The sequence below is a fragment of the Camponotus floridanus genome, unplaced genomic scaffold (assembly GCF_003227725.1).
Source record: "Camponotus floridanus strain SB8 unplaced genomic scaffold, Cflo_v7.5 scaffold38, whole genome shotgun sequence".
NCBI classification, from domain to species: Eukaryota; Metazoa; Arthropoda; class Insecta; order Hymenoptera; family Formicidae; genus Camponotus; species Camponotus floridanus.
In genome coordinates, this window is record NW_020229525.1 from 631,611 (window position 1) to 650,926 (window position 19,316).

At 35.4% G+C, this 19,316-nt stretch overlaps 1 protein-coding gene across 1 annotated transcript in view; it reads right to left on the reverse strand.

Annotated features, from left to right (window-relative positions):
- LOC105255515 (protein prickle) overlaps positions 1 to 17,604 on the reverse strand; it is a 66,964-nt gene extending 49,360 nt beyond the window's left edge. The window contains exon 1 of the mRNA XM_025411216.1: positions 16,771 to 17,604. Within this exon, the coding sequence (XP_025267001.1) occupies positions 16,771 to 16,871 (101 nt within the window). The 5' untranslated portion in view covers positions 16,872 to 17,604. The remainder of the gene's footprint in view (positions 1 to 16,770) is intronic.
- Between the last annotated feature and the right edge of the window lie 1,712 nt (positions 17,605 to 19,316).

A 19,316-nucleotide genomic window follows, 5' to 3' on the forward strand; every position in this document is an offset into this window, starting at 1 on the left:
AAGAAACGAGCAATAAGAGCCTAAAAAACGCGGATGGCAATGCGTAAATTTTTTCGAACATTAATTGTTCGCGAAAAAATTTTTAAGACATATACATATATGCCAAGTTATAGATTCTCTTGGTTTGAGACTTCTATAACACCCCCCCCTGCCCGTTTTTATTAATCTATGAAAATAATGAGAAGACGATCATTTTAGCTCAGCGTGTAGTTCTAATAAATTGATAAATAATATGGCTCTATGTATTTTAACAACATGATAATTATGAAATTACCATCCGCGTTTTTAGGCTCTTATCGCTCGTTTCTTAATTCGCACCGATATTTTTCCTGTCTACATCTCTTCAGGGGGGTAAAGAGGGTGTTATAAAAGTCTCAAATTGAGAGAATCTATAACTTGGCATATACACCAAATAAAATATATGTATAAATATCTTGTGCACGTCTTAAAAAAATTTTTTCGCGAACAATTGATGTTTGAAAAAAAAAAAAAATGTACGCATTACTATCCGCGTTTTTAAGCTCTTATCGCTCGTTTCATAATTATCATGTTGTGAAATACATAGAGCCGTATTTTTTATCAATTTATTTAGAACTACACGCCGAGCTAAAAAGATCGTGTTCTCATTATTTTCATATATTAATAAAAACGGACAGGAGGAGTGTCGGTGTGAGGCTGAATAGTTCAGTGGTAAGAGCAGTCGCCCGGCAAGAGAAAGACTCGGGTTCGATTCCCGATTCAGCGACTTCGCCCCGATATTTTTCCTGTCTACATCTCTTCAGGGGAGTAAAGAGAGTGTTATAGAAGTCTCAAACCAAGAGAATCTATAACTTGGCATATACACCAAGTAAAATATATGTATAAATATCTTGTGCACGTCTTGAAAAAATTTTTTCGCGAACAATAAGTTTGAAAAAAAAAAAAAAAAAAATTTGCGCATTACCATCCGCGTTTTTAGGCTCTTATCGCTCGTTTCATAATTATCATGTTGTTAAATACATAGAGCCGTATTCTTTATCAATTTATTATTTTTTAATATTTTATATTATTATTTTTTAATATTTTATAGTAAGATAATGTATAATGAGAGTGAGAGTGAGAGAGAGAGAGAGAGAGAAAGAGAGAGAGAGAGAGAGAGAGAGAGAGAGAGAGAGAGGGAGAGAGAGAGAGGGAGAGGGAGAGGGGGAGAGAGAGAAATAGAGAGAGAGAGAGAGAGAGAGAGAGAGAGAGAGAGAGAAAGAGAGAGAATTGTATATTATTATATTACTTGAAAGCATGTAGGGCTCGGATTTGCCTTGTACTCCCTTCCATAATATGTCCCGTGATAATCACTGTCGACGTATAGGCGGGAAAAAAGCGCAATACTTCGTTAATACCCTAATCTAATATAATATCGTCGAAAATAATTCGTTTTCTTATAGTTACGTTACAATAGAGGAAGCACTTTGATTTCTAATCGAATAGCATTAAATTAAATCAATTTTATCATACGAATATTGCAAATACGCACGTATACATATTACACGTGTAACACAATCTCTTTTTAGAATATTATATAATTATATTTTTTAAATTTTTATTATTAAAAAAATTAATTTATCGTGCGAACAATTTTTGCAACTGTATGTGCTACAATATGCTGTTTAGCTCTTGGCTATTATTTATTTATTCTAGAAAGAAGAGCAATTCTAAAATATGAAAAATGATGTCATTGTTCTTTTTAAATGCAATGTATGCTGCTTTTTTTCTTGTAACATCGCAATTTATTCAAATACATTGTCAGACCGCTTCCCCATGTGACAAATTTTATGCATATGTCAAGAAAAATGCGAAACAATTTGACATCTTGTGAAATCAATAATTAGTCTCATTACACGATATGCTACGCAAATGGCAAAACTGACACGTGTAATTTTTCATTGTCAATGCTTAACCTAACCTAACCTAATCTAACAAATAAAGATAGTCATTCGATGCAATATAAATACCGCGCACTTGTATTACGACGCAAGCATTCTATACGCAAGCATTCTATATAAAATTTCAACATGAAGTTGACAGTGGTGTTTCTAATCATGGCGATCCTGGTCTGTGCCATGTTCCAGGAATCCGTAAGTGTTAATTTATAATTTTTGATAGTCTCTTGTGCCGGAGATGTTGTTCTGTCTGAAGAACAGTCAATTGTTTAAGACGGGGGACAATTATAGGCGACGTAGAACCACGACTACAACTACAATTGCATCAACTACAACTTCAACTTCAACATCTCCTCCGAGTGGTAGATAGAGAAGAAAGCGGAAAATTTTGAAAGCGTTCTGCCTTCATCAGCCTTAACCTGTGAAATAATGGCTGTAATAAAAATATACTAGATATACTAAAATAAATTCTCAAGTTTTTTTAATGAAATTCTAGTCTAGTGAAATTGTCAAGTTAGAAATGTGCGTTCAAACGATTTTTTTTTACATAGGCCTTATCACATTTCGTCATAGCTCGGAAACGCAACAAAGCCAGCATATTCGAAGAATGAATACATATAATGTTCAGTAAACAAGAAAATTCGGGAAGTTTTCTAAAAAATTTATAATAATTCTTTATCGTCGAGTAATATTATTTAAGTATATTTGATGTAAAATATATTTTTTAATTCATATTGAGATTCGTATCTTTTATATCAAGAAGAACCGTGAAAATCGAAAATTTTTACGCGATTACTCTTGACGTATTCTTGGCTAAAAAAATCCACGTCGTTGCGATTGATACAACGTGTGTGCCGAAAGTAAGATATGTCGCTGAAGAAAAACGTCGCTCGGGCGCACATTTCTATCCTGGCGGCTTCGCTAGGCTAGAATTAATTTTCCTATGAGATGTGCGGGTGTACGTATGTGTGCGTGTATATATATATGCATATATCGTATCACGACGCGTTTTTCAGAGAAGACTTTACTTTTATTACTCTATTTACATATATGAAATAATTTCAGGTGAAAAATAGAAATGTCAGGTAAAAAATATCTACTTTTATCATTTTATTTTTGAAACAGAAGCACATCGCAATTAAAAAACACAGCATCTCATACACGTACAATCGCTCCTTTTAAACTGAAAACATTTTATATCGCATTTTAATCATCGATTATATTTTCTTTCGTAAAAAATGCGGCGCGGTGTAAAAGCGTAAAAAAAAGGTTTTAATATGATTTAATATGGCAAAAGCCAGCAGCAGAGCGTGGCCACGTCAGCTCGGTGATGTAACCTAATTTTCAGCAATTAAATGCACCGAGCGCGATAATGCTAGTAAATAGAGCGAATTATGCCACCGGTGCTGGCACCCGACGTAGCCTCGTCTGATTAACATGCACGTTATGCCAAATAATGCTGTTCGACCTGACATTCGCATTAGTACGCGTCGAACGGCCTAAGTTTTTAACACGTGGGCCTTGAACGGATAATCATGCGCGAGCGAAACGAGATTTTTTAAATATTTTATATTAATTATATATTAATTATTTATTGATATTTTATATTATTTGATTTTTTAAATATTTTATATTATTTATTTTCTAATCTTTTATATTATTATTTTTTAATGTTTTATATTATTTTAGATATTAATTATATATTAATTTTATATTTATATTTTATATTATTAGATTTTTTAAAATATTTTATAAATTGATATTGCCGCACGCGATAAAATCCACCTAAAATTCCGTGTATTTATTAATCGCTACATAAAGAGAATTATCCTCTTTTTCCCAATATATCACGATCATCATCATACAAATTGCATATTCATTGCTCGCTGCCGAATGCAAGGCTAAACATAAACGTTTCGCGGCAAGTGGCTGCTCGCTATCGCGGATCAGGGAGGGGAACAATCTCGCGAAAGTAGCGTGTAAAGCGTGGAGCCGATGTGTGCGTCGTCTCTGGGAACGATCTGTCTCGCCGCAACTATACGGGAGGAGAAAGAGAGAGAGAAACTTGGTTCGGTTTACAGAGCTTGAGGGCCCGGTCGTGAGGGCCGTAATATAGGGGCTCGAGCATTTAGCTTATCGCGGCTGACTATCTACCGGTGGCATAACGCCCACGTTGGGGCGCTTTTCCATCCCCGCGGGCGACGGGGGGGGCAGAGGGGGGGCGGCGGCGGCGAGCCCTTAAATCAGACCGCGGCGCGTTCCGCCTCTGGCGCAACATACAGGAATTTTCAGCCCAAACGTTATCGCGAGACTGTCAACTGCCGCAAGCGAGACCCTGACCGTAGATAAGACCGACGACGCGAATTAGGGAGCTTACGCTATCCCGGCGCGCCGGATGTATGTATCAAGAGAATCCGCGCGAATCGGTACGTTACTAATGTCTTCATTCGCTCACGCTGGTTACAGATTCCGGGATCCACGATTTAGCGAGATGAGATCTGCGCGCCCCTGAGGCGGATTACGTTAAAAGCCATACTTGTCTTCTAGAGGAAACGCAATTACGCGATCGCTTATCGTCGCTCGCGAAGAAACGGACCTTTATTTTAATAAGAAATCTTCTCATCAAGTGGAATTAATCGCGGTTTACTTCATCAAGTGAGAATGTAATAAAATTTGACAGGTCTTTCCGAATTGAAACTTTACGCATAAAGTATGTCACGGGAATTTGTAACCTCATTGTTATCACTAACGTCTTTATCCAAATATGACAAGTCTTACGCGCTCATCGATGATCAGGAAGCCAGATGCGAGATGAAACTTGTAGCCCGAGGCTGTACCATGTCAGAAGTCATATGCTGTCTATTTCTACGCAGAGCGCAATCACATGACCTCCTTTAGAACAGCATTTTATAATGAAATTTTCTCTCTACATAAAAAATTCAATAAATTAATATTAAATAAAAATTAAATTAAATTAATTAAATTAAATGAAAAAAAAATTTAATAAATTATAATAAATGAGCACCTTTTTTACAGATTTTTACAGAATATTTCTTAGAATTTTGCAGATTTTTCTTAATAATAATTGTTTGATTGAGCCAACATTTTTTATGAAATAAACATCATTTGCAAAACGAACAAAGATCGTAATTCTGTTAATGTGTTGGCAGATAATAAAGTACATTGGCACGTTTTCTTGCCATTCTCGACATTGTTAATCCTCGAATCTCCTAAACGAGCACACGGCTGTTTGACGTGCAAACAGTAATTATGGTCGAATATCTCGGGACGTAAGTTAAACGAGGTACGGAATTGAATGATCGAGGGAGAAAGCGGAGAGAAGAGAGCTAAAGCCGGACGCGCTGACGTGGCTCTTACATTCATTTAATAAGAGTCGTTGATCTGTTTTTTCCCGCGTCACGTTTGTTTCCCGCCTACGAGCTGTTCTTGTTTAATTGGAACATCGCGTGATGCCGATGACCGTGTATTATCGATTTATCAGGATAAGAAAGGAAATTTTATGATCAGTCACAAGACACATTCTGAATAAATTTAGCTCTCCTTTATCCGACAATAGAGAAAAAGAAAAACGTCGTGAAACTCTACAAATGTCAATGGCGTTAAACAATGATTCAGATGATTGTGTATTATCGATTTATCAGGGCAGGAAAATTTTATGATTAGTCACAGAACGTATCCTAGATAAATTTAGCTCTCCTTTATCCGATAATAACGAGGAAGAAAAACATCGGCGTGAAACTCTATAAATGTCAACAGCGTTAAACAATAATTCCGATGACTGGGTATTATCGATTTATCAGGAAGGGAAATTTTATTATCAGTCGCAGGACGTATCCTAGATACATTTAGCTCTCCTTTATCCGACAATATCGAGGAGGAAAAACGTCATGAAACTCTACAAATGTCAACAGTGTTAAATAATGATTCCGATGACTGTATTATCGATTTATCAGGACAGAAAGGGAAATTTTATGATCAGTCGCAAGATGTATCCTAGATAAATTTAGCTTTCCTTTATCCGACAATAGCGAGGAAGAAAAACGTCGTGAAACTCTACAATGTCAACAGCGTTAAACAATAATTCCGATGACTGGGTATTATCGATTTATCAGGAAGGAAAATTTTATGATCAGTCGCAGGACGTATCCTAGATACATTTAGCTCTCCTTTATCCGACAATAGCGAGGAAGAAAAACGTCGTGAAACTCTACAAATGTCAACAGTGTTAAATAATGATTCCGATGATTGTATTATCGATTTATCAGGGCAGAAAGGGAAATTTTATGATCAGTCGCAAGATATATCCTAAATAAATTTAGCTCTCCTTTATCCGACAATAACGAGGAAGAAAAACGTCGTGAAACTCTACAATGTCAACAGCGTTAAACAATAATTCCGATGACTGGGTATTATCGATTTATCAGGAAGGAAAATTTTATGATCAGTCGCAGGACGTATCCTAGATACATTTAGCTCTCCTTTATCCGACAATAGCGAGGAAGAAAAACGTCGTGAAACTCTACAAATGTCAACAGTGTTAAATAATGATTCCGATGACTGTATTATCGATTTATCAGGACAGAAAGGGAAATTTTATGATCAGTCGCAAGATGTATCCTAGATAAATTTAGCTCTCCTTTATCCGACAATAACGAGGAAGAAAAACGTCGTGAAACTCTACAATGTCAACAGCGTTAAACAATAATTCCGATGACTGGGTATTATCGATTTATCAGGAAGGAAAATTTTATGATCAGTCGCAGGACGTATCCTAGATACATTTAGCTCTCCTTTATCCGACAATAGCGAGGAAGAAAAACGTCGTGAAACTCTACAAATGTCAACAGTGTTAAATAATGATTCCGATGATTGTATTATCGATTTATCAGGGCAGAAAGGGAAATTTTATGATCAGTCGCAAGATATATCCTAAATAAATTTAGCTCTCCTTTATCCGACAATAACGAGGAAGAAAAACGTCGTGAAACTCTACAAATGTCAACGGTATTAAGCACACAGAAAAAAAAACATTCTTGTTTTGAAAATATATTTAGTTTTAACATGGAAATCTTGAAATATATTTCATTATATAAATATATTTAATTATATAAATAAATTTAGCTCTCCTTTATCCGACAATAACGAGGAAGAAAAACGTCGGCGTGAAACTCTACAAATGTCAATGACATTAAATAATAATTCTGATGATCATATTATCGATTTATCAGGAAGGGAAATTTTATGATCAGTCGCAGGACGTATCCTAGATAAATTTAGCTCTCCTTTATCCGACAATAGCAAAGAAGAAAAACGTCGTGAAACTCTACAAATGTCAACAGCGTTAAACAATAATTCCGATGACTGGGTATTATCGATTTATCAGGAAGGGAAATTTTATGATCAGTCGCAGGACGTATCCTAGATACATTTAGCTCTCCTTTATCCGACAATACCGAGGAGGAAAAACGTCGGCGTGAAACTCTACAAATGTCAACGGCGTTAAACAATGATTCCTTTCGCACCCTTTACTCCTACGATACGTGACAGGCTCGTCCGTTCATTTCGATCGTATCCTCTCGGTCCTTTTCTCGCTTCTCCCTTCTGGGCATTGAAAGGCAGCTGCTTACGGCACGCGTAAAATACGAGCGGCAAAGTATTACGAGCTCCAATCGATCGATCGAAGGAGCGAGAGAAACGGAAAGAGACGGTGCGTCGTTATTTACGCCGGATTGAATACGCGACATCGATGGAAGTGGCGGAATGCATTAACGGATGAAAGGGATCGTTGAAAGTGAGGTACTTCATTCGGCAATGTTGTTAGCGATATACGTCATGTTATAAACATGGATTAAAAGGGGGACTAGTAAATAAATTTCACGATAACACTTTATGCGGACAAGCTTGTAAATTATGCCATATTATCAGGAAATTACCGAGATATTTAATCAACCCGTACTTTAAAGCAGTTTACAGTAGTAAGTATAATGTTGTATTTTAAGAAAGACGTTAATATTCTCAATAAACATGAGAAGATATTGTATATTATTTATGATTACAATAATTTTAATTACAATGTCTTATCATTTCTTGAAATTCTTATTTATTATTCTCATAAATATCAAACATTTACGAAGTTTAATATCTAACATTAATTTAAAAAAATATTGAGATAAAAAATATAATATTCTATAATATTTTATCTCTCTTATTCTTTACAAAATTGTTACAAATTTTTTTTCTCTCTCTCTCTCTTGCTTCCATTGTTTTAATTGTATGTAAAATGTAAAATAATTTTTAAAAAATGTTATAACATGAACGAAAAAAATCCTAGCTAGCAAATATAAAAAAAGACAGATATCTAAAAAAGGAAAAAAACCTGTCCCATCGACAGAAATCAAATATACGATGGATTTCGATAAGCGCATCGATAAAAGAAATGGCGGTAAAGTCAGATTTAATAGAGAATTCTCACATACGAGCGAGTCTATGCGACATGTAAACCTTGGGACCTGACGTCGGCATATTGCATTATCGTCCGACTTATGGGTTTCCATATTCAATATGATAGTAAGTCGGGGAGAGCCCAACGATTCGGGGACAATCTCAAAAGGTGGAACGTATTTCAAAACTAGACGGTTTCTTACCGGGAAAAAAAGGACCGGGCGATGGGCTGCGAGAGAAGTGAAGTATATATTACATATAGAGCGCCATGTGACCCATACGTCAGTTCACGAAGGGGAACTTTTAAAGTGAGAGTTTACTGCCATCGAAACGTGCTCTGAACGTTTTCTGTATCTCTATTTTACAACATCGAACGAGCCACGCGATTTATGGAATAATAATTCCATTAATAATATCTATTAATTCCATTAATAATATATTTATGGAATAATAATTCCATTAATAATAATTCAAATAATAATTCAATTAATTAGATTCAATTATAAATAGATACTCGATTTTAAGATATTAACGCGAAATTTTATTTTATTGATATAATTTTTCACATATATAATGGAAAATTCTTATAATCATTTAATAGATAAAAAAGTCTGAATAAATAAAAATATATGATAGAATACTAAATTTTAATAAAAACTATTATATTAAAGAATTTATTGTATATCATATTATAATCTGTTTTTTTCTATATTAAATATTTTGATTCTTGAACCAAAGTTTTTAAAATAAAGTGTACTTGAAATTAACAGCAAGTGTAACATCTTATTTATCTTTATAAAATCTTTTCTCTTCGATATTTTTTCGAATTTTTTCATAATTAACATGAAGGAACACGAGATTAGATTTATTTCTAAGACCAAATAAATCCCTAATTTATTTAAAAAATTATAACAAGAATATGCGTATGTGATTTTTAGCGTATGATGTATAATAAATGATGCGTCAGAAAAAATAAAACAGATGAACACGGGACGATATATTATGCAATCAGAGAAAGAAAAATGAAGTAAATCTCGTGAGACCTGAATGAATGGAGTAGCGTCCTCAATTCGCGCGTAGTCGACGCCTGCAACAAACCGCTTCGATGGCTTCATGCATGTGGTTTGCCTACGCACAGGAGCGCACATACATATAGGGTGTCCTAATAAAATTGTATGAATAAATGATATCGTGTTATTTCCAATATAATTCGTAATAATCTTTTCTGTATCAAAATTTATTACATTCTGTCACGCTCGTATCTTTATTAGAATTACCTAGCTTCGTTATATTTCACAAATTTTTCTTATATATATATATATATTATATAAATATAAAATTTATTTATAAAATTATTTATGAAAATTATTTATGAAAATATTATATGTGGAAAGAATTAGTTATGAAAATCAAAAATAAAATTCTATGTTATAGTTTTTATTATTATATTTTATTATTATATTGTTTTTATTATTATATTGTGTTTTATGATTTAATTATGTTTTATGATTTTATGATAAAATATAATGCTTGCATTTTTTATTCAAGGCGGAATTAGTTGTCAAAATCAAAAATAAAATTCTATGTTATAGTTTTTATTATTGTGTTTTACGATTTAATTGTGTTTTATGATTTTATGATAAAATATAATGCTTGCATTTTCTATTCAAGGCGGAATTAGTTGTGAAAATCAAAAATAAAATTCTATGTTATAGTTTTTATTATTGTGTTTTATGATTTTATGATAAAATATAATGCTTGCATTTTCTATTCAAGGCGGTTTCATTAAGTAATTAATACGGCTTAAGAAACGGAATATGAAATGTCCTTTTCACCATAATAATCCAATATTTATTACGATCAAGAGAACGAGATATAAGATAAGATTAACTAATCTACTTGTAAAAGGCCCGCTCATAATCGGACGCTTATTACAATCTACGCGTTTACGAATGGTACACCACCGTATGCCGCAACAGATAAATAATACCGGCGACAGGAAGAAACAGATGCAAGAGAGGGAAGAAACACAGCCGAAGGGTGTTCGCAGTATCGGATTGCCTTACGTTTGCACCCTTCGTATAATGTACGCTATCTTCAAACTTTTCGCGTTTTCCAAGTCACATATATTTATCACATATAATATTAATAATTCAACTTTTATTCCGCATAATCGCTTGATTATATGTTTATTAGAATATTGGCGTCTTTTTTGTCGCTTCTCTTTATATTTTTATTATAATGACATAAATATATACTCCTGGATAAAATTGACGCATAATTTTTTTTACTTTTTCTTTAAAAGTTGATATTTAAATTTTAAAGAAAAAAAATTATGCGTTAATTTTGTCAGGAATATATTTAATAAATAATATTAAATAATAATATTTAATAAATAAATAAATAACATTAAGAGAGATTCATTTTGTCGAACATCCTATACATATTTGTTTTATTATAATAAAATCTCTTCGCAATTTTACTGATTTTTTATTTTTACAATTTCCTCACTCCTTCATTTTTAGAAAACTTTTTTCGATCGATCGTTTTGATCAGATGAATACTGGCGAAATTGTATAAGAAATAGCTGAAAGAACGTCGAGGTGCGCGATGCGAGAAGAGGGAACGGGAGGATGGGGCACCGTGGGGGGTTTCGCAGGCGCGTTATGGTCAAGGAACTTGCTATAATAAAACTATTCCTGTCGTAGCTCGCGCAATGGGGTTGGCGGAGGGTCGAATCCCGTAGGATATAAATGCCGCTCGGGGTGTTTTCCTTCCTTGGACCGTGGCCGGTCACCTTCCACGGGTAGATTCAATCACGACCCCTTCGACTATACCGACGAAACTCGCGTCTCGAATACCAAGCGGATCTCCTCTCTCTCTTTCTCTCTCTCTCTCTCTCTTTCTCTCCCCGGCATTAGAGCATACCGTCTTTTTTGATCGTGACGAGAATCGCGTTCCCGTCCCCGGGAATTCACCTTGCTCGTTCGTCGCGCGTTTCTCGACGACGGACGAATTTCCTCGCTCGTTTTTGTCGGACCCGGCTAAACGTCGCATCCGAGAGAAGCCGCGCACGTTGGAGAACCTGAGTTCAGCGAATACAATGGCCACGTAAAATTTAATCGAGGTACGTAAATTCAAAGATATCATCGCGATCAAAGAAATAATAAATTTAAATTAAATCGAATTAAATTAAGGGGTCGTACCTCGTCAGCAAGTCGGAAAAACGTATTTTTGGGGAATTTAAAAAAAGAACTGTTAGGTATTTTTATTTCATGGATTCTTTATCATAATATATATCTATCGAAGAAGTTTTCATAATTTTTTCAATTAAAAATATCGAGAAATGTAGGCACAGTAGCTATTTTTCAGAGACATCTTTTTTCGGAGGCGCTTGGCAGTGAGCAAGATTGCTCGGAGCTGAATCATTTGAAATAAAAAATTCGAAAGGATTTTAATTTTGATGAAACCTTTTTTTTATTAACAAAAGAACGAAAAGTTTTAACACGAAAAATTCGTATTTTTGCGTCAAACGTCTGTCACATTGTCAAAAATCAATTTTTTGTAAAATCCTTCGTTCACCGACTAGATCAATTCATACAAAAGCTAAATCCTTTTGAATTTTTTATTTCAGATGATCAAGCTCCGAGCAATCTTGCTCACCGCCAAGCGCCTCCGAAAAAAGATGTCTCTGGAAAATAGCTACTACGTCTACATTTCTCGATATTTTTAATTGAAAAAATTATGAAAACTTCTTTGATAGTTATATATTATGATAAAGAATCCATGAAATAAAAATACCCAACAGTTTTGTTTAAATTCCCCCAAAAATACGTTTTTTTCGACTTGCTGAGGTATAACCCCTTAACTTTTCCATTTCAAACTCCTACTAATTTCAACTTTCCGGTTATATTAATATGTAGATAATTAAATTCAAGGTCTTTCGCGATCCCAAGATATTATTCTTCCCAAAATATTGTCAAATAATTATAGTAAGTTTGAAAATTAATATCTAAATTTAAAAATCTCGCAAAAGAGACAATTTAAAGAAAAAACGATACCTATGTAATTTAACTATTGCTACATCTTTGGCTCAATTTAGTTAACGCAAATAGTACTGAAATACAGTCTATGCGTTCAGAAGAAGTTGAAAAATGGCGCTTCTACTGATCTAGTGGGGGAACAAACCTCTCGTTTGCACGCACACACGTTTGCATTCACAAAGGCACGCATGTACGAGCAACACCGATCGATTTTCGCGCTCTGCAACGCTTTCTTTTTCTTTTTTTTTTTTTCGTTCCTCTTATATCGGTCCTGTGGCTTTTTCGCTACGACTTAACGGAGCCGTAGATCCAATATAAGACGCTTCTCCCGCAAAGTTTCGGCCCGCGGCCGCTCAAGTTTCGATGGAGGTCTATCGTCTGAATACCAAGTACTTGACTCGCGCCTCGAGGGAATCGAAAGACAAGGGGATTCGGCGAGATCAGCGCGTCTCTAGGGACGTCTGTTAGAAGAAAGTGATCGTACGTGTCGGCACACAATTTTGACAGTGTGTCGGATATTTTTATTTTTGTTTCGATAGCGAACCTCTTGCGCGGTTACATGTTTTAGAATAATAATGTATTTACGAACCCACATGTACCCATCGGATGGCATACACTGCCGGATGTTTACAAAATGTGCGGCCCAGCATATTTCCATAATATATTGAATTATTCACGTTTCCGGAAAAAAATCTCGTATATTGTATTCCTTTTGAAATTTCTTTATTAAATAAAAGAAAGTTTATGCATTTTTTAAGCCATTCGGGATCCTTTATGTATTTATTAATATAATAAATACTTAATTAATATAATAAATATATATAATATAATATGTACAATATGATATGTATAATATAATATGTATAATATTATACAGGGTGTTTCTTAATAAGTGCGAAAAATTTTAGGAGATGATTCTTTGTCGAAAATTAAGAGAGGTTTTTCAAACATATACTCCTACATCCCTTCCTGTGGAGTTATACTCCTCCAAACATTAGGTTTTTATTTTTTTCTCAAATGTGGAACAAGTTAAAGAAATAAAATTAGGTGGATATTTTCTACTAGTAAAAAAGTTATTATTAAAATTTTGTTCAATCTCCCGTATTGTTATAAGGGGATGAAACTAGCAACCCTTATTCAATTTTTTGTTGGAAGTTTTTAATGTTTACTTGAAAAACCCTCCTTAATTTTCGAAAGAATCATCTCCTAAAATTTTTCATACTTATTAAGAAACGTATATATTTAAGTGTGTATTAATTTCATTAATGATTAATTATAAAATTTTATGAAATGAAATGCTCTACGAATGTAATATAATCTAAAACGACAAAGGAAAGAGTTCCGAAAGATTCTAAATCCTGAGCAAAGGTAATAACGAGAGGATTAAGCGCAAAGAGGCATGAATTAATAGCTCGTTTTGACTTCATCCGAGGTTAAATTAAGATGGATTATCGAAATAATGGCAACGGCCGAGACCTAAACGAAGCGGCGGCGGCGTGCACGAAGCGGTAACGAAGGGCCTGTGTACAAACGAGTTAATACGCATTATTCCCAACTGTGACACAGAACGCAAAATCTACGACGCGCGCGAACGAGACATTAGTTTGCCGCGCAGAGGATTACCGGTAGCTGTAGCTCGTCCTTAATCCTGATTTAGGGATTCCGAGGCGAGCGCGCCTCCTTTGCTCGGCAGGAAGACCGGAAACTTATCGGCGAGAAAGGAATAAATGATTTAAATTATCATCAAAAATATACCGTATCGTTTTATATTTTTGTTTTGATTCGCGAAATAATAAAAGGAACTCGTAAGGAATGATATACGATTAATTTTGACTCATACATATATTGAATAGAAATCTATACCAGGATGTCAAAGCAATCTCTTTCCCAAAAGAAGCTCTTACCTCGAGAGCTTCTCAAAACACTGTAATAAAGTATTTTATCATCCAGTACTTTTCGAGTCATGAGGCTTGAAATAGTCTCTTAATTTTATATAAACCATAAAATATCTAATAAAATATTCATTTTTCGATTATCTTACTTGAATATTTTTATGTACAAAATAATGAGAGAAATCAATTGGTGTAAAAAAAACCTAATTGTTTAGAAAAAAAAAAATATGTAATTTGCAATTAACAATTATGTATTTTCTTTACACCAATTGATTTCTCTCATTATTTTGTACATAAAAGTATTAAGGTAAGATAATCGAAAAATGAATATTTTGCTAGATATTTTATGTAAAAATTAAGAAATTATCAGCCTCAAGCCTCATAACTCGAAAAGTACTCGATGTAAAAAATACTTTATTACAGTGTTTTGAAAAGCTCTCGAGGTATGCTACTACGCAACGCGTCGACTTGTAGATACATATATCCTTAGATAGGATAGCCGAATACAAGGATTAGCTTATCTGCTAACATATCTGGATTTCTGGTAGCGGTTACACGGAATTTATAGATGCGTAGGATCTTCTAAATAGCCTGCATAAATGCATACAAGCGTTTTCTGTGCGGGGTCCGGATTTATAATCCATATCTACGCGTAAGGTACATACTTTTTCAATATAGACTTCAATAAGACTGATAATTAGCCGGCAATCTATGTAGATACACAAATTTCCTCGGATTAGACTCCGACCGTGTTCTACAGAAGCCAATTAAAGCGGATCGGGTGCCCCGTGTTACCTTTGACGAGGGCAAGGTAATCGGAACCGACGTTGGAGACGAGAATCGCACAAGGCGCGAGGAGAGCACGGCACCGACGTCATCTTACGGGATTCCGAGGCCGTGTTAGTATCAGGTGCTTTACAACTCCCCACGATCGGCGTATCGTTGCCGCATGTGCGTGCCTCACAATGCCCCGCGAAATTCCGTACTGCGTTTTAGGGTCGTTCGACGTATAACGGCGTAAACGGATGAAAAAAGAATTGTCCGGCGGTAAACAAAACCGACGTTCTCGCATGAGCGTAGTCGCTACAGAATTAGCGAAATCTCATGGGGTTTGCTCATCGATTTTCAGTGTAATAATTTGCAAATAAATAGCAATTTTGCAAATGAATAGAAATTTTTAATTTTGTGTCTAATTATTAAATTTGTAATTTGTTTCTATGATAAATCGTCTCGATTATCTTGACCTTGACATATGTTGTCTGCCCTGAGTAACATCTAAAAGATTTTAGCCGTCGCTCGTTGTTTCTTAAAAAATTATTAACAAAAAAATTTTACAATTTTAATGCTTTTTATCTCCAAAAATATTAATTTGAAAAAAAAAATTTTAAGCACAAAATAAAATCGTTGGGAAACTCTACAAAAAAAGTTATATGCATTTTTTTCATAAACGAATATTATGGCTGGCTATGTATGGCCGTATTTCACAAAAACTTACATTACATGTGCAAAGTGCAATTTTTGTAATAAACATTATACTCTTCAGCGATGCTATAACAATATAAGAAAACGCATAAGATAGAAACATAAAGGTATTTATAATATTATTATCCGTTTCAGCGTCAAGCGGCACGATCGTGCTTCTTCTATCCAGTGCTTAAAAGTGCCATCAATTTGTAAATTCACAGTAATTGCACATTCGGTTTTTGTCGATGCGTGTCTTTACCGTTTGGTCATAGGCAACTTAAGCAGAGAAATTGAAGCAATATAACACTCTGCAAGTGTACATTTTTTAAATATTATAAACGAGGCTGGCTGCTGTTTTCGACATAGAATATTTAAAGAACACTGTTGATCTCGGTATAAGATTTCATATGTATCAGCTGATTGAACGATCGTTCTCAAATGTCAAATAATCGACTGTTTCTGTTGTAAATAATTCGGAATCAAATAAAATACTCGCATATCGTAGAGTTAAATCTCATGGGGTTTATTAAACGGATTTTCAGTGTAATAGTTTAAGCAAGAAAATAGAAATTTTTAATTTTGTGCCTAATAATTAAATTTGTAATTTGCTTCCAATATTTAAAGGACTCTATTAATCTCGGTATATGATTTCATATGTATCAGCTGACTGAATAATCATTCTCGAATGTCAAATAATCGACTATTTCCGTTGTAAATAATTCCGTTGGAATTAAATGAAATAATCGTTAAATTTCAGATTAACAAATCAAAATGAATTGGCTCTTTACTGCCTTTCACTATTCATTTTGATTTGTTAATTTAGAGGAGCCTTTAACTTTGTTTATTTTATTTTCAATTTCAGATTATTTCAAAATCATATACCTGCAAAAGAGTTTTACATGGAGATAGAAAACCGTGTAATGTTGATAAAGATGAAGAAAAAAAAGAAGAGACGCCGCACGAGCTACGCCACTGTACGCGCGAGAGATTTACCTCACGTTCGCGAATCCGATGCGGGAGTGTTGCACGTTCGTCATCCGCCATCGCAGCTGCTCGCCGACGGTGTAGTAGGGTCTTTGCGGGAAGCGACGCATCCTCTCTACGCACAACCGGATCTTCCTTCCGGTACCTCGAAGCGTCCGATCCAAGTTTCAGCGAGACGAGCGCCAGCGACGCGAGGGTGACTCGCGCCATGATCCAAGGGTTACAACCCCCGCGGTGGCGTCGTCACGATGGCATCTTCACGCCAAACCGATGTTATTGTCAACGATGCAGATCAGGTCACGGTCCACCGCGCCTCGGGATCCAGCCTCCCGGTTATGGTCGCATACTCGAGAGAATCGCTCCTGCTATGACGTATGCGGATTTGTGGGCGCGTGAATAGCAGATGCGTAGATTTATGGACACGTGCGGATTGCAGACGCATAAATTTGTCACCGCGTCTATTATAGACCGCGTGGATTTATCGGACCCCGTGATTGGATTCGCGAACACGCGGATTTGACGCGTACACGTATACTTGGCAGGCGTCCTTCGATTGATGAACACGGGTCTCTCGAATCAGCGAGATTTAGAATCGATTCGCAAATTTGGTGCAAAACAGGTGGACGTAAACGAGGGATGCGCGTAAATACGCACTTTTGGGCGCGGCTGGCGCGAGATTCGTTAACGCTTCTGGCGCGTATCTTTGTTTGTTTTTGTCCTTTACCGAAACCCAGGCGCGAGGCGAACGGGTAAGCGTCGGACGAAACACTAGCGTCGGCGATATCGGGGGTGCAGTCGTAAGGGCGCCCCTCGTTACGAGCCCCCCCGTAAGCTAGAGCTCTCGCTCGCGCGCGCGGATGTACGTGTATGTAAATACGTATGTATGTGTACACGTGCGCATATGCGTGTATCGCGTACGTCCGCGAAGGGCTCCCCCGACCTGCCGTTGCCTATGTTACGGCCGCAGCTCGTCCTCCCTTTGCCGCGGCTATGACTAATAAGAACTAGAAGACTGTGTCACACGATGGGTGCATCGCACGTTAAACGATGCGAGGGTGGCGCGTCACCCTCTCCTAAGAAAGGTATCGGAAAAGTGTTTGATTCGTTTACAAACTAGTTGGAAATTATCCGAGAGAGATGCGTGGATGGGAAACTAGATTTTTAGTTGGGATCGAGAGTCTTTTTTTATAATAATTTAATTTAGTATAATTGAATTATCAATGTTAAATTAGAATAAATGAAGTGGAAATTTAAATGATTTTATTATTCTTAAATTTTAGCCCTTATAATTATTTTATGCTAATCGCGACATATCATAATATATCGCACTCTGACTATGTAAATGAATAAAGAAAAAGTGTCGATACTTTTTTTGGAATAGCCATCCCTGTATGCTATCATCAACGGTACGATCGATTGTTTAGGCGCCCAACGTCGCGACGGTCATTGAGACAGATTATAGACTTGTAACTCCCTATACTTTGACGCTTTCTGTAAGAATTTGTGTTTCCTTTCACGTAATAGTTTTATTACTTTTTTAGAATTTTTTTTATATATTATCATTTTTCTTCTCCGGAATTTATTTTTTATAACGATAGAAAAAACGTTAATTCATATAACATTTAAATCAACTGATAATTAGAAATGTTACAATATTTTGCATATCAAATATCAGATATTTTACGAAAATATTTATATATATTTATATATATTATTTTACGAAGAAATTATTTTATAAGAAATTTATATAAATATATAGTTTATATAAATTTATATATAAATATATACAATTTATATAATTTTTATAATAAATTTATGTAAAAATTTAAAATACTTATATATATTATTTAAAAAAAAGAGAAAGAGCAATTTTTTTATCAATATAAAATTGAGATATTATCCAATAGTAAAACAAAAAATAGAAATTTAAATAACTATTGGAACTTGAATTTATTTAAATTCATTTATGTAAAAAAAAAATAAATAAATGCAAATATAGTAAGATTCCGAAAATGGAGCGTATTTCTGCAGAATAATTCAATAATTAACAAACACTGATTAACTCAACTTTAAAACCCATCTCATGTGTTTAATTCTCACGTACTTTGTACTTTCGCGATACCGACGAAATGTCTCCGTGCTAGAACACGCGGTATCGCAATCGGCGTTGCAGTAACCTCAGCAACCCCACCGACTTTCACCCTTTATCCCTTTCTATGACACGTTAGATGGGCCATCTCGTCCCGCCCTAGCATTATCCTCTCGCAGGCGTGCGAGCTGGGACATCGCGCGCGTCGCGTTTTTATCGCGCGCCAGATGCGAGAGAGTCACCCTATATATATATATTTTTCTACCGCCTTGCTTCTCCCCGAAAACGGTTAGTACATCAAATTTTCCACCGGAGGAGAGCCCCATGTGTCGCGATCGTTTGGATATATGTAAAGCGCGAATCGAAATTCGCGCCGCGTCCCACGACGACGCTCGGTAATGATCCTTTGGAGGAAAAATGTCGCGGGTGGAACCGGTGTTCAATTCTACCGAGATTGCCTCTCGTT